This window comes from Cottoperca gobio, chromosome 10, assembly GCF_900634415.1.
Source record: "Cottoperca gobio chromosome 10, fCotGob3.1, whole genome shotgun sequence".
Taxonomy (NCBI): Eukaryota; Metazoa; Chordata; class Actinopteri; order Perciformes; family Bovichtidae; genus Cottoperca; species Cottoperca gobio.
In genome coordinates this window covers 948,918-966,222 of record NC_041364.1, presented here as the reverse complement: position 1 = coordinate 966,222, position 17,305 = coordinate 948,918, and the positions used below count along the sequence as shown (strand labels likewise).

The following is a 17,305-nucleotide window of genomic DNA, read 5'->3' as shown; positions in this document are numbered from 1 at the left end:
ATACACAATGATGATTTACTGTTTATACTCTAAAAGCTTTCAAAGAGAGTTTAGTGCAAAGCAGAGTCTTACTGATGACTGGCAGCTCTGAAACTGTCGCTATGTTTATGAAGACGGCCTATGTTCCTATCTGTCGTGTACTTGTACTGCCAAAAGCTGTCAGATCATACGTCACTGCATAAGTTCCACTGGGAGTTAACTTAACATTTAAGGACCCAGACAGCAGGTTGTGATGAGTGTAGAGTAAGGGGGAGAGAAGCTTTAAGTGACGGAGCGGCGGTGTCATGTTTCTGTAAAAGCACTCCAGAGTTGTGGCGAGTTTCCTCAGGGCAGGAGGGCTATTCTTTGTGTTTGAGTCTGCAAACATTTGCATATGACCCTCCTCCTCCATTTTGATTGGCTGGGGCTCCGATAGCATGTAGAAACCCACATCCAAACTTTCTCAGTTGGAGCAAAACTTTCCTGAGTTGAGGAGGATGAAGTGAGAGGCTGGACGCCAGCAGCTGTATGAGTGAGTAACAATAGCAGACAGAGGCTGGTAGTGAACACAGGACAGGATGATATCTTAATTAGAAGTTTCTATAATTGTCTCCTGTACTGGATGTTTATTTTTTTCTAGGTATAAAACCAACAGTTGTCTTCACTGCTTTGGTTATAGATGTTAGTTTTGTGAGAAGAAAACTAGTTACTTTGAGAAAAAATGGATTTGGTCATCTTATATAATGTTTGTTGAAGATAAACAGGATATTTTGAACTTCTACTACAAAAGAAAACAGTTTAAGTCTTTTAAAATTTTAAGGTAAAACAAATATTTTTCTATATAGTGATTTTTAGAAATGTCTGTTTAGCTACGAGACAGAAGGACATTATTACTTCACATCATCATGCTGCTGGCTCTGCTTCTGGTTCTGAGTCTTTGCTCTAACGCTCGCTCCTCCGAGCCGTCATCGATAACTATCCAGTACCGGGTTTGGGAGGAGCAGCCGACGGGAACTCGGGTCGGCCGTCTGGTCGATGACCTCCGGCAGAGGGACGAAGGCGGTTCTCTGGAGGATTTCCAGGTGGTGGAGCACGGAAAAGCCCTTCCCTTCTCCGTCAGCACTCGAGACGGGGTCGTCTCCACCCAGGGTCGGCTGGACAGGGAGGATCTGTGCCGTGGGTCGGATCTGTGCGAGCTGGCCTTCAGCGTCCTCTACAGGAAAAGTGGTGCCGTGAACTGTTTGCGGGTACGTGTGGAGGTGATGGACCTGAATGACCACAGTCCCAACTTCCCCAGCACGCTGCAGGAAGTGGAGATCTCAGAGACGGCTGGCCTCAGAATGCGAATCCCTTTGGACCGGGCCATTGATCCTGACGCAGGGCCTAATAGCCTCCAAACCTACTCGCTGTCCGTCAACCAACACTTTGCTCTGGATGTGACAGTCGCACCAGGAGGGACAAAGCAGGCAGAGCTGGTGGTGATCAAAGAACTGGACAGGGAGGTTCATGCCACATTTGACCTTACCCTGGTTGCATGGGATAAAGGGAATCCCCCCAGGTCCGGGAGCACATTGGTACGTGTTAATATTCAGGATTCAAATGATAACAGCCCTGTGTTTGAGGACAGCACTCCCACTGTGGAGCTATCTGAGGACACAGCCCGTGGGACAACCATCATCAACCTCAAGGCCACTGACCCAGACCAGGGTGCCAATGGGGAAGTGGAATATTCCCTCAGTAAGCACACACATCAAGATGTTCAGAGGCTCTTCTTTGTGGATCCAAAAACTGGAGCTGTGAGTCTCAAAGCACCTCTGGACTATGAGGCCCAGGCCTCTTATGAAGTAATCATACAGGCCCGTGATAACGGGCCAAATGCGATCCCCACGCACTGCAAACTGCACGTCAAGCTTAGAGATGTAAACGATAATGCACCAAGGATACACATGACCTGGACCCCACCCAACTCACCTGTGTCGACTGTGCTGGAAGGAGCACTCGAGGACACCTTCCTTGCTCTGGTGATGGTCTCTGATGCAGATTCAGGAGAAAATGGCAAAGTGAGAGCACAAATTCAGCAAGGATCTGGCCCTTTTCGCCTTAAACGTATCCACGGTGACAATTACATGATTGTAACAAATGGCAGTCTGGATCGAGAAGTGGTAATGCAGTATAATATCACTCTCCTCGCCCAGGATTATGGAGATCCCCCCCTCTCTTGTGTTAAACACCTGTATGTCCATGTTCTGGATGAGAACGACAATGCCCCGATGTTCTCCACCTCCCTCTATAAGGCCTCCTTCAAGGAGAACAACATGGCAGGCTACCACGCTCTCAAAGTTGAAGCCCATGATGTCGACTTGGAGTTCAGCGGCAGAGTTTCCTACTTCATACGCAACCCCAATGAAGTGGAAACTAGCCCACTGTCTTTCTCCATCCACCCGACCAGTGGTGTCATAAGTGTCCAGCATCCTTTAGACTACGAGGAATCCCACAGCTATAATTTAATGGTGGAGGCCGTTGACCAGGGTCATCCGCCTCTCACCAGCACGGCCTCTGTGCAAATCGACATTCAGGATGTGAACGACAACTACCCAGTCATCAAAGAGCCAAAACCCAGAAACGGTGTGGCTTCTCTAAGTGTACCTGTCAATACAGACAAGGGGGAGATTGTGACCGAGCTTGGGAATGAAGTGGAAGAGGGATCCACCCCTTTGCCAATCAATCACTTAGTCAGAGAGGGATTTGTTGGATTCCTTGCATCCACCATAAAGGCTGAAGACCCAGACTCGGGTCGGAATGGACAACTCAGCTACCTCATCGCTGATGAAAACCCTTATGGACTGTTCTGGTTGGATCAGGCAACAGGCCAGCTGTTTGTTAACACCACCAATGCTACTGAGCTAATTGGGAAAACCTTTAAGGTGAACATTGCTGTGTCTGACATGGGCAGTCCCAGCTTGGCCACCAAGGCGACTCTGGAGGTGACTTTCATCAATCTCAAGGATCATCTGAAGAACTCGTCACCTGGTAACCGCGGACAGCTCAGCTTCACCATGATGATGGCGATCTGCCTGGGGGCCACCTGCCTGCTGCTTCTGTTGGCCATCGCTTTGGTCACAACGTTCTGCCGCCCAGAGAAAAGGGACAGCCGGGCTTACAACTGCAGACAGGCCGAGTCAACCTACACCCGCCACCCGCGACGCCCACAGAAGAACATCAGGAAGTCTGACATCCAGCTAATTCCTGTCATCAGAGGGCGAAAGGATGACCCTCCTGAGGATGATAGTGAAGCCCAGCCACTGGCCCCGCCTCCAATGATGTCAGACGATCAACAAACTGAGAGGCAGTATACCTTAACGCCATCAGTCATGAACACAAGCTTCCATTCCCAAGGCTATCAGGAAGTGGATGCCACTCAACCTGCCACCCACCACTGCAGAACGCTTCGCAAACCTGGAAACATAGAGCTTGATGGCACGTTGCCTCTGACGCCCGCTACGTCATACCGGACTCTTCGGAAAGCCAGGAACCCTTCATCATCTTCCTCGCTCTCACAAACGAGCACCTTGAAGCGGCAGACTCACGCTGTAGGGGAGGAGGTGGAATCGTTAAGTTCATCCCAGGCGACTCTCAGGAGGCCGAGGACATCCGAAGGACGAGGGGGCCCCGACGCAGAACATCGGCAGATGCTTCGAAACCTGGTTCGACTGTCCATGGCTGCGTTTGGAGACTCCATCGAGCTTTCTTCAGCTTCCCCTGAAGTGCAGGTGAGATGCGGTTCTTACTTCTTTCTCACAATCACAGTACTAAATATTAATTCTTATTCCATGATTCCAATTTAAGGCTTAAACGCATGATGACAAGTTCTGAAGTTGATTTCAATGCAGAAAAAAAACTGATACATGACAAATACAACCATTTATATTGCATTAATGAATTAACTAAACTTGCATGATGCGTTCTTAATGTCTTCTTATTTACAATCTCCACTATAGCTTAAACATTAAGTCTAATGCGCTGCTTCTGGCTCTCATTTAAATGTAATTTACTTCCATCTGAAACGTGTGATCACATTTATTTCAACATGTGCTTACAGTTAATGTTGGAGTAATTAAGTCTCCCCCTACAGGCTTTGAGATTAATCTGAAGTGAAGTCCATTAGAGAGTAAGAGTCTCCCCCACCTACCTCGGCTAATACACACACATACCAGCTTCTATTACATTTTCCCAGCAGCCTTTCTGCTTTTTCAGCCTCCTGAATGATGGCTTACTCAGACAGCCTGAAGGCTGGAGTCGGGTGTAGGCGCGTGCGTGGGGGGTATAACTAGCTGATGGACGACTGTGAAGCCAAAAAGCAGTGAGTTTATTCAGGTGCTCATGTGTCACAGACAGTAATCCTCCCGCAAGAAACTCTGACAGTCCTTTTTTTGGAATATCAAATATCAGATTCATATTGAAACCAGCAGAGGAGAAAGAGGAGGGGGTGAACTCCTCTCATGCTCTGTAGGATGGCGGGGGGGGGGGGGGGGGTCTGAGCTAAAGTAAGCTGCGATGTGTTTGTAGTGTAAGCTAACACCACTCTGACACGCTGCTCTGTCACTTACAAATGACCCAAAAATCACTTTTACTGAGTCTGAGCTGCTGCCAGAGGAAAGAAAAACAGCTCAGGCTAAAAACAGAAACTCAGAGTGCAGAGCAGGAAACTAACCCAGAGCACTGTACACAGATCTAACCTTTAGAGCGGCACTGCAAACACAACAGTTTTCCAAAAGTTAGTCTTTTGTGGTTAAATGTGTGGTCAGCTGTGTTTTATCAGAGGGCAGAGGTTTAAAGATTGTGTCTGTGATATTGGCATGCTGCGAGCTGTGCTTCGTGTTTAATGTGAATGCACTGAACCATCAGGGATTGGCTGACGGCCTCTTTAGACTTGCAGCCAATACATATTAAATAGTTCACTATGTGACTTCATTTATCTTATTAGTGTTTAAAGGAATGTGGATTAAATCTGGCTAATTTTGGTTGATGTGAAGTGTTAACGTCATATTGTGCTGGTTAAACACATTGACAACAAAGACTCAAAGACACAGTGGAGCAAAGAGGACGCAAGTGTAGTTAGTGTAGAATATTAGAAATGTAAAAAAGTAAAGCTTTATTTATATAGCAATTTTAACAAAATGGTTAAAAAGTGCTTGACACACATCAAAATATAAAGAAAAGAATAATTACAATATAAAACACATCACAATAACTCAAATTAACCAAAGCACAAGACACTGATGGCTATCAATAAAAGGCTTGCATATAATAAAATAATAATAATAATAATAAACTAATAATAAACTAATAATCATAATAATAACATTAATAATAATTATAATAATAATAATATCGATAATAATAATAATAATAATAATAAACTAATAATAAACTAATAATAAACTAATAATAAACTAATAATAAACTAATAATAAACTAATAATTATAATAATAATAATAATAATAATAATATCGATAATAATAATAATAATAATAATAATAATAATAAACTAATAATAAACTAATAATAAACTAATAATTATAATAATAATAATAATAATATCGATAATAATAATAATAATAGTAATAATATCGATAATAATAATAATAATAATAATAATAATAATAATAATAATAATAATAATAATGATAATACTAATAATAATAATAATTATAAATAAAAATTAAGTTCTGAGGGTTTTCAAAAATATATATACATATATATAAATATATATAAATAAATCTATACCAAAATATAGATGACGTCACTATTGTGTGCTGTTTTAAGAAGACGGGAATAACCAACAACATTCAATCAATTCAGATATAACTTGTATTGAGCTCTGAACGTCCTCTTGGCATCAGAAACAAGAGTTTTAACAGTTTTAAACTATAGAACTGCTGCGCTGGTTCACACACAGACCCGCCTCACGCAGGTCAAAGGTTGCTGCCAACGCCCAGCAGACGGAGAACAAAGAGCTCGGCCAGGTCCGACATCCTCACGTGAATCCATTTCGAGAAAGGAAGAGGCCTTTTTCTTTTTACCCAGCATCCTCCCCTCCTCTGCCCTTCCAGTCGGCCCAGTTGGCACTCCTCAGACCTTTCTCTCCTCCCTCGAGGTTGCAGAGGAAGAGGCCTGCTAGACGCCTGGAAGGAGGGGGATTTATTGTTCACCTCCACCTCAACACACACATACACACACACACACACACACACACACACACACACACACACACACGCACACACACACACACACCTCCCTCCTCCACTCGTCCATATTTCAGAGTCCATCCTAGAAGGAAACTGGCCAGAGAAGAATAAGCTTTTACGTAGAAGCCCTTTCCTGTCGCAGCAGCATGCACAAGCAAAAACACACAAAACACACAAATGTCATGGCTAAAACAAAGTCATATATTAGCATGCAAGCAAACACACACACACACACACACACACACACATGCACACTTTCTCCAGTGTGTGTGTGTGTGTTTCCTCCCTGGTGTGCAGTGTGTATCCGCTGTATAACAGAGCTGTCAGCAGAACGTTCTGGACAGTGAGACGGACGCAGCCGCTCGGTTCTCACACTGTACGACAAAAAAAAAGAAAAGAAAATGTTTATTCACTTTCTACCTTGGTGTCGCTCAAATCAGCCGCACTCACTGTTCAAGCAGCTAAAGCAACACAAAGACACACACACTGCTCCACATTGATGAAGTGAAACATGTGAGACTCAGGAGCAGGCTCGTCCCGTGGAGATCTGGAGAGCAGCGTTCAAAAGCATTTTATCAAATCTGAATAAAACCTAAAGATCTGTATTCAGCTCTAATTGGCTGAAAAGGTTCTCTGCTGTTTTGATTGGCACCCTAATTAACATTCACTCGCTGTACTTACATCCTGAACATGAGAAGAGAAGAAGAAGATTGTGGATTGAAAGACGCATCACTCAGTTCATCTCGTTGAATTTCAAAACCCATAATCTTTGGCCCCCAAAGAAACCAGAAAGTCTAAACTTTAATTTTTGGTCTTTGGTCATGTTAGCCTCCATACAGATTAACATTAATAAACTAAACCTCTCATAATCGCACATTATAACCAGCTAAACAACATGTCAGCGACAGCTACAAACCCTAACCCGAACCTAACCCTAACCCTAACCCTAACCTGATTTATCAACCTGTCCATTAAAAACTAAACAAAGGCCTAAAATCCTGGATTCAAATTCTTCCTTCAGTGAAAGCAAACGAGGATCAGTAATAATAACGAGGACAGAGTCTGAGCTGCCTTTAGTGTGTGAGCACATGTGAGGATAGATGATTGACAGGAGAAATTGGAAAGTCTTTGTGAAAGTTTTACCATCTTCAGGTGTCAAAAGTTTAGTTTGATTTAGTTAAATCTTAACATTTTCTGGATGTTCATGGTTTCAGATCAGCTGAAAAGAGTATTAAATAATGAGTCTTTAGATGTAAAGACATTATTCTAACCCTTTTCCGCTCCATGCTTCCTCTCCTCCCTCCTCTCCCTCCTACTTCCTCCCTCCTCCCTCCCTACAGCAGATCTCCCAGCTCCTCTCTCTCCTCCGGCAGGGTCAGCTGCAGCCCAGGCCCAACTTCAGAGGGAACAAATACTCTCATCGCAACGGCAGGTCAGTCTGACTCCTCCTCCTCTTTCTTCTAATCCCTATACTCAATATCCTCCTCCGTCCTCCTCCATCCTCCTCCGTCCTCCTCCATCTCCTCTCAAATGTAGACACAACAAAACCACAACAAAGCCAAACCAAAAAGCTCCTTCTGTGGATATAAAAAGAAAAGTATTTGATCCAAAACCTTCAGATTCCAGATAACCAGCTTTCATTTTAAACATAATGAAATTATCATCTTTATTTAAATCAACCTTTAAACTGACATTAGAGCGTTAACCAACAACACTTTGGGTAATGTATGTGGGTTATCATCCAACACAAATAAAGCAGAGTTTGTGAGAACATGTTGCTCTGGAGTTGATAGCACGGCAGAATTGATTTTGTAGATTACGTGTGATTTACGATCCTCTTGAAAGTCATTTTCCTTTATGCACTGTCTGTCTCATGTGGTCTAAAGGATTTCAGAATGACAACAATAAGAGAGAATCGGGTTTAGTTTGTGGTTCTTCAACATGTTTTCTAATAGATTTGACGCCACAGTGTCAGATATTCAGCTCTCTCCCCGCTGACCTTGTAGAAACACCGCTCGACTATGAAACCGATTGAAATTCTGAAGGAAAGATGTGGAAGTTGATTCTTTCCTCCTCTTTTCCATCAGTCTGTTCACCAGCAGCAGTTTGTTTCAGAGCCAGCTGGCTGCAGGTTCCCTGCTGTGATCACTGCTGCGCTCTCCGATCAAACCAGGCTGCCACTGATAGCAGGACACACACATACATTAAAGGGGAATGCTGCCTATTTTAAGTACTCACACATGTTTTCCTGAAGCAGGACAGTTCAGTTTGCTCTTGTATAAATGTGTATAAATGAGTGTTATGGAGAGGTGAATCAGATCGATGCAGAGATGTTACATTACTGCAGAGCGGACGTTTGCTTTTCGTTGATGCGGTGAAAGAAAATGAATGTCTTCCTCAGAGTTTCTGACCCACTGACCAGCTGCGACTGAAATAACAGCAACAGACAAACAGGACACAAAGTCAAAAACTCAATGTCACCAGGAAGTGTGTCACAACCCCATACATGTTGGTGTGTGTGTGTGTGTGTGTGTTGTGTGTGTGTGTGTGTGTGTGTGTGTGTGTGTGTGTGTGTGTGTGTGTGCGTGTGTGTGTGTGCAGGCAGGTTATAGCAGCTCTATCTGAGTGATTCAGAGTCTCTGACAGGATGCAGCTACCTCAGCGTCTCCGTGGCGATAAGATTAGATCTGACACCACTTTGATACGAGTGGGGCAGGGTTTCAGCGTAACACACACCTTAGTGTACTTGTGAGTTCCTTGTGAGGTCCCTGTTAGGTCCCTGTTAGGTCCTTGTGAGTTCCTTGTGAGGTCCCTGTTAGGTCCCTGTTAGGTCCTTGTGAGTTCCTTGTGAGGTCCCTGTTAGGTCCCTGTTAGGTCCTTGTGAGTTCCTTGTGAGGTAACTTGAAGTGGAAGTCACTCCGCCAAAACTTGTTTCCATAGGAGAAACACGCTGCGTGTATCCGCCCCGCGTTTCCGATCCGCTCCAGAATTTAATGGCTTCTTCTCCGGCCCGTGCTTCTTCCTTCCACCAAGTGTCAGGAAAATCAGTATTTTTTAGATCCTGCTGACAAACTTCTTTGTTGAAGGTAATTATCACAGTCAGATAAGATTCCAGTCTTTAATACGGGTATAAAATGAGGTTGCGTGTTTGCTTCAGAGTGACTCGTCCGTGAGCTCACCTTTATCTGGCACTTCCTGTTTGAGCCTGCAGCTTCACATTCTGATGCTGCAGGTCTGGAGACGTGTCTGACTGTATTTGTGGTGAGCAATGTGTTTGTCACCTGAAACACATTTTATCACCAGCTTATCTCACTGCACCAAACCTCAGATCTTAAGATTCACACTGTCTGGTTTTTATCAGGATTTATGTTCTTTGTTTCTCTGGGAAGAAAACAAACTGTGACACGGAGGATTGTAGGAATTCATCTGTGTGTGCAATCTTTAAAGACTTAAAGGTTATATATTCAGTTAAAACAGTGGTGTAGTCCAGTGTTGTCCTGCTTGATCCAGGAGAAACATATTTTGTTTTGCAATGAAACCTTTGCAGGAATACAACTTTCTTTTAGCAAAAGTTGCATCAAACCTTTTCTTATTAATACACAATCATTTTTATTTATTTTTCCTATAGTAGTATTGAGGGTTTCATATGTTATACAAAGTGTGAATCCCTCTAGAAAAAGCTTGTGATATATATTAATAAAACTTGACTTTATTGGTCAATAAGTGGTTTTAAAATGTCTTGTACAACAGAATGAGTGTTGAGAATCTGACCGGCTCTCACATTCATGAAATATTAAGATGTATTAATCCTCTCCTTTGTGTTTGAGTTTGTTGGAGTGCGTCGTCGTGTCTGATGTTATCTGACTGTCCTCTTTTCTGCATCATGTGCAGATATGGCGGTCAGGACTGTTCTGATTGGCAGAGCACCAAAGACAGCGGACACGGTGAGAGCGAGGCCGGAGATGTGGACTGGGAACCAGGAAGAGACTCGCCCATAGACCCACAGCTGGAGGAGGGACTCAACAACCTGCTCAACAATGCAGGTAAACACACACACACACACACACACACACACACACATACTGATCAACAATGATAGCCGCTAACAGAGGCTAGCAGTAATTTCTGCTCGTGGTCTTTAAGTTTGAGCTGCACTGGAAACATTAAAAGATCAGAAACAGTCAAAAGGAAATACAGAAGCCTTTGTTGTCAAATCAAAATCAGACGTCAGTGTTTTGGAAAATCACAAGACTCTTTACTTTAATCTCCTTTTTTCTGAAAGCTTCAATATCAGAGGCCAAAAACAAAGTGTTGGTCTTGACCTTTGTACTTCTTTCTTTAAACGTTCTGCAGTTATTGCGTAACTGTGAGCGTTTGCAAACTAAAGTGTTGTCCCTGAGTTTAGCTGCGACCTCCTGGTGAAACTCTTTGATTCATCAGGACAAAAGCAGCTGCAGCACAAACACACTGCTCAACGGACACACACATGGACACATGTAGAAAACAGGAAGACAGCAGGAAATAACAGCGAGGCAGGTTAGACGTCCACATCCAGCCTCACGCTCTTCTGGATTCTTACTACGACTCCAAACTGCTGATCCACATGTTTATGTTCTTGTCTTTAAATGGAATGTTTTCAAGCTTGAATACAGAAACATGTGATACATGTGAGGGGGCTTCCTGTGTAGATGTATTAGTATTAGACATGCGGACCTCTGTAGCGGGCCGGGAGGATGTAAAAGCTCTATTTTGATGCTTTTTTTTAACCGTATTTACATTAAATGTAAACGTGTTAATCATTGAATCATTGTTAGATATATTAGTAGTTGTTGGTCTTTAGTATTGAGTAGAAACAGAAGACTTCACACTTTTAAATGTATTACTCTCCCTCACACACATTTTACATACACAGGTAATCAGTGTCGAGTGCGCACTGTGACTTTAAGAGGTTTTCACCTGCAGTACAATGTGTGTTTGAGTGTTTCACTGTTCTAGTTACACGCCGTAAGGTCGAGTGATTGTTTGTCCGCGGCTGTAAAGATGGTGTTCAGAGCTGAATGAATAAAACGACAAAGTAAAAAGTAACATAAGAAGTTGGAGCTGCCAAACATCGCATACACTTAAAGTTTAGAATGGGGATTCCATTATATAGGCCAGAACAGTAGACGTGTGTGTGTGTGTGCGTGTGTGTGTGTGCGTGTGTGTGTGTGTGTGTGTGAAACAGTTTCTTCCTGGTATTGTTGCGGAGGGGTTTACCGCCTGATGATAGAGCGAGCTTTACAACAGGAGAGAGAGAGTGGGAGCATGTTGTGTTCTGTGTGTGATGCTTGACTCACCTCCACCCTGCAGGCTGTAGTATCAGTGTAACTCACACCAGAGTACTGTGACAGCTCACTGTGTGTGTGTGTGTGTGTGTGTGTGTGTGTGTGTGTGTGTGTGTGTGTGTGTGTGATAAAGCTTTGATGAAGCCGTTGAGGCAACACATTCCTCTCTCTCTTATGTTTGTGTCCTGTAACTATTCCTTCATCAACGCTGGCGTGATGAATCACACCGACGTGTTTCTGTTGGAGATGATCCTACAGGTGAGGAGAGCAGAGAGTGTGTGATGGTGGGACTGCGCTTGTGTTTCTCAGATGTGCGATGCTATTGTTACGTTTATGATGGGGACGTGTGAAACGTATTCCTCCTGCTTTTTATGGGTTTTTATTAGAGTTTGGAACGACACACGATGGTAATGTCACACCTCTGCTGGTCGGAGGGTTTCACGCGTCATCGAGGAGGAAAACATGAAATGGTGAAATGGAACAACAGATCTGGTTATATTATAAAGAACGCTTTAATGGAAAACATCCAGAGCCTCCATAGAGCTCCTTTCACTCATAACATGACATTCACATTCACTCATTAAAGTAAAAGTATTATACTATTTATTATACAGTATGTTGCACCAGTGGTGCTGCGTATGATTGTTTCTTTATTTGAAAAACGAAAGATGTTTCAATCCATATTTGTTGGTATTTAGCATTTCAAAAACAATATAGCTAATATATATTAATATAACTCGTCACATTTGATGAATCGCTTTATTCAGAATTTGGGTTTTTCTTCAATCAAAACAATCGAAACAAACTTTAAGACTTGAATCTTGGGATAAATGGTCACCATGTGACGTCATGCACCAAAGATTTATACCAGCCTGAAGCAAAGTGTTTGAATTTGATTCTCTAGATTAAATAAGGAGTAAAGTTCTGCTTTAATTTCCAGGTTAAACTGTTTTTATCTGCGAAGGATCTGCAGAAACTCGATGTGTTTAGTAACTGAAAGAGCTTTTGGTGTTTGGTGAAATGCTGCCCAAACAAAAGGAGGAAAGAAGAGGAGGGGGATTAACTCTGAGGGCGGTCTGTGTGTGTGTGTGTGTGTGTGTGTGTGTGTGTGTGTGTGTGTGTGTGTGTGTGTGTGTGAGAGAGATTTAATTCTCTGCATCTGGTTGTGGTTAGATGAAGGAGGCCGCAGCTCCTCTGCAGGCTGATGAGTGTCAGCTGAGAGACGAAGAACGTTACATTATGATCGACATCTGATGGTTTCACATTACAACATCAGTAAATAATAAATCTCTTTATACTTTTACTATAATTAAATAATGAAAAGGACGTAGAGGCTGAGCAACACATCGGGTTAGATGATATCAGACGTATATATTGACTTATATGTGCATAAATATACAGTTAAGAAATGATGAGGTTGTTATGTGTCGATGTCGCTTTACTAATATTAATTGATGAATTGTTGTCTTGCATCTCAATAATCAGTATTTACAGAGTACAGCAGGCTGTCATCTTGACATGTTGTTAAGAGTTAAGTTTCAAGTTAATTAACATTTTAAATGCATTCAGAGCTGCTGATACTTATAAATGAAATGACTTTATCTTCACTCAACACGTATACATATTTTAGAAATGCTTCTGAGATTGTGACTGAAACATCTGTGTGAGATGTTTCATCCTGATGTTTATATTGATGACTTCATATTCGCCTGTGTCGGTGTCTGAGCGTCTGCTCGTGGAGGACGTGGACGATGTTTCCTCTCTCACCTCGCGTCAGTGATCTGATTCCAGCTTCACGCCGAGAAGCTCTTTCATTGTGTTGAGATGAAACGAGATCAGATGGAACTTAAAATAGCTCGGACCGGGAACCGTGTTGTTGTGCGAGCAGATAACAACACGGCACCGCGGGACATCAACAGGATGTGATGAGGATAAGATCAGAGACACGAGGGTGTTCAACGCTTTTCTTTCACATGTCTTTGCAGACAGCATGTTGTACAGTAAGTGAATACATGAGACGTGTAATCATGTCGGATGGGTTTGTTTGTGACTCAGAGACTCGGTTTGCGTGACAGACCCACCCGGCGTTTACGCCTCCGACAGTCACTGTGGTGTCAGACTGGAGGCAGCGACCCAGAGGTCTTTAGTGGGCGTGATATGTTCAGAGCGCGTGGGACGCCTAGGATGGCAGGAAAAGCCTGTTGACAGCAGGCAGATAAAAACACTGTGTCGTTTCCTTCTTCTCTTCCTGCCTCCTCCTCCTCCTCCTCCTCCTCCTCCTCCTCATCCTCCTCCTCCTCCTCATCCTCCTCCCCCTCGGCTGTTAGAGACTGAAGAGGAAGATCAGTTTTAACCTCAGTCTGTCCTGAAAGAAGCCTCAGGACATGGACATTTAACGTGAATCTCTCTTCTCTCTTCCTGCAGATGACGTCTTCTCGGAGGTCAACGACCCGGCCTGGATGGCCCGTCTCTCTCTGCCACTCACCGGTGATTACCACGACAACGTTTTTGTCCCCACTGGGCCTCCGTCCCCTGAAAGTGAGCTCCTTCCCCGGGACGCCCTGGACTCCTCGTCCTTCTCCACCTTTGGTAAAACACAAAGAACTCACAGCTGATCTGTTGAATCTATTTTAAAGGAACAAAGTTGGTCTAAAAAGATAATTGCACATCTTCATTTTTAACGAATACAAGTAATACAACTAAATGTATAAACAATAATATGACAGACCTACAAAAAGCAGAAATAAAATACAGATGAATATACATGCATAGGTCTTACATATATTATAACACATATTATATTATATATAGCATATATTAACAACACATACACACATCTACTGGTCAAAATGAATGGCATTTATCTTTACTAAAAATATTATTAAATAGTGTTTTGATATTTATTAGATATATATATATATATATATATTCTACATAAAATAGATATATTATATATATATATATATTATATATATTATATATATATTATATTATATATTAAATAGATTTATTATAAGAGAGGTCACGTGGGGTTTCGTAGGATTTATACATTTATTAACAACTTTCCAACACTTTTCTTCATTCATTTATTATTTTATGGTATATTAAATATGAAATAGTTATAATTTGACTTGTTCAAATCGTGTCTGTTGTCTATGAATCAGTGGAACACAAAGATAAGACATTTTCAATGACGAAACACAAAGAAAACCAACAAACATTCACATTTGAGAAGGTTTTTGGCATTTCTGAGACCAATAATCAGTGAAGCTCCAGCAGAGCTTCAATGTTCAGCTCCCAGATATATCAGCAGAGTGACACCTCCCTGAGTGACACCTGCCTGTCCGCTTCCTCCTTCAGGTAAAACTTCAGAGAGCGATGGCGCGCTGGGCGGGGCCCTCCTGTCTGAGGTCAGCACGCTGTTTGAGATGCTGATGACGCAGAAGGCCGACGCCCACCCCGGCCCGCGGCCCGACGTCCTGTACCGACTCTCTGCAGCGTACCGCCGCTCGCTGGGCATGGACGGCACCGCCACGGCCGCCACGGCCGCCGCACCAAGGCACTCTGGGAACACTGAGAAGAGGTCGGGCCTTGCCGCACCCTCAGGACTTTATCAATGAGTGTAAAGAGTTCAACACTGGAAACACTCACAAGCTTCTGTGTTTGAGGAGGATGTTGGGCTTTTAGAGGCATTACGTGATGAAATACTTAAATATGATTTGAATGACTGTAAATAATGTAACATTTTGTAGAATCAGATGTTCGCTATAAAGGATTTATCGCTTTCAACACTTATAGGAAGAGGAAGACACGAAGAGAGATGGAGCGAACGTTATCGTCTCATTTTATTAACATGAATTTGACGAAGTTTCAACTTCATGCAAATGTCCTCTGATGCAACTGATTCTAACTAAATGGAGAGATTTTTTCTTATCATCTTAATTCTCCACACGATGATGCTACGTCCACAATGTGTGCGACAAAAGCAACACGATTGCCAAACCTGGACAGTTGCGTCGTCACAAGTCGCCCGTGTTCACGTCATGATGTTGTTAAATACGAATACGTTGTTCTCCGAAACAAAGACATACTGTATGATTAGTTGATGCTTCACTAATGAAAGAAGTTGTGTCCAGCTCAATTCTGATTGGTAGCGTTAAGTGTTTGTAGCTTCATGTTTCCAGCTGCCAATGAAAATGACTTGTAGCCTGTTTGTAGACTATAACGAGCCACCGGGACGTAAGCGATGCAGGAACACACATCACTACTTCTCAGCGCTAACACACCTCACAACTACACACTCCACCACAAACACTCTGCTGATCATCGAGTTATTCACAGAGCTTACTCTCAAACATCAAATGTCTCAAAAGCTAAAGATGTCAGGTGTGTAAATATCATTTTAACCTGAAGTGTAGATGTTGAGATGTTTCACTTTGGACCAACATCCTCAGATGTAAGAACACAGATGTGTTGAATGATGCAGCAAAACAGGAAGCACCCGACACTATGATTCAGGTTTAAATAAAACACAAGGTAGTATGGTGGACAGAGAAACTGAAAGACAAGTAGGGAGGTAGAGGAGGAACGACCCACGGAGGAAAACAGGAAGTTAAGGCAGGAACTTCCATCGCAGTGGAGACGAACATCCTCGGTGTACCTGAGAGTTGAACATGTGTCTGGTTTCCTTGTTATCTCGATCCGGGCCGGACGGATGAACCGTCCGCCAGGACGTAATATACTTGGCTATACTTTCGTGTTTTGGCCGGCAGAAAGCGAGCCGGCGACCAGAAGGAAATGTTGCATTGTCTTTTTGTTTGTCCTCAAGACTAAACAGAAACGAGCTGAATGCAGGAAGAAAGGGTTTGTTGACAGTAGAGCAGCTCCGTCTGCATGAAACTGAAATCCACCCTCTGACAGTAAAGCGGTTCAGGATGATTCTGGAATAGAAACGGATGAATTATAAGTAATAACTCTCTTAAGTTATCGGGTTAACTTCTATCCAAAGTCGTCTTATTATTTGTTTCACTGTATTTTGAAAACCATATGAACAGCACTTTGTACATAGTTGTTTTGTAAAACATTTTGTATCAAGAAAACTTTTGTGAAACATTTTCATTGAATCAGTTTTGTAAGTTTTTCAATAAAGTGTGTTTCATGTTTAAAGTGAAGTTTCAATGGTTGTCATGCTTTCATGTCAAACAGCATTAAAAAAACATCACATTTAATTAAGTATGTTCGTGAATCATCATCATGTGTGTGTGTGTGTGTGTGTGTGTGTGTGTGTGTGTGTGTGTGTGTGTGTACAGACATCTGCTCACATTATGGGGACTCGCCTTCATTCCGCAGGATCAAACATGCGGTCCCCACAAAATTAACTTATTTTTTGGTGAAGGTTAGAAGGTTAGGCTGCTTGAGCTGTTGGTGAACCTCTACTAATAATACTTAGTGAGGCAATGCAACGATCCCACAAGTGACAAGATGTGTCCACGTGAACAGCTCAGATGTGTGTGTGTGCATGTGATCAGCTCAGATGTGTGCATGTGATCAGCACAGGTGTGTGCATGTGATCAACTCAGATGTGTGCATGTGATCAGCTCAGATGTGCATGTGATCAGCTTAGGTGTGTGCATGTGATCAGCTCAGGTGTGTGCATGTGCATGTGAACAGCTCAGATGTGTGCATGTGATCAGCTCATATGTGTGCATGTGATCAGCTCAGGTGTGTGCATTTGATCAGCTCAGGTGTGTGCA

General features: G+C 42.8%; 1 protein-coding gene across 3 annotated transcripts; it reads left to right on the top strand.

Moving 5' to 3' along the window:
• The first annotated feature begins 452 nt into the window (after positions 1-452).
• Positions 453-16,723, top strand: pcdh12 (protocadherin 12). Of its 3 annotated transcripts, XM_029441966.1 has the most exons (6): positions 453-511; positions 849-3,749; positions 7,569-7,660; positions 10,120-10,271; positions 13,977-14,141; positions 14,913-16,723. In XM_029441966.1, the coding sequence occupies exons 2-6, from the start codon at positions 885-887 to the stop codon at positions 15,170-15,172; spliced, it is 3,534 nt and encodes a 1,177-aa protein (XP_029297826.1). In that variant the 5' UTR covers positions 453-511; positions 849-884; the 3' UTR covers positions 15,173-16,723. The 3 variants fall into 3 exon arrangements, with proteins under 3 accessions (XP_029297826.1, XP_029297827.1, XP_029297825.1); XM_029441967.1 differs by having other exon boundaries at positions 458-3,749; positions 7,572-7,660; XM_029441965.1 differs by having other exon boundaries at positions 458-3,749.
• The last annotated feature ends 582 nt before the right edge of the window (positions 16,724-17,305 follow it).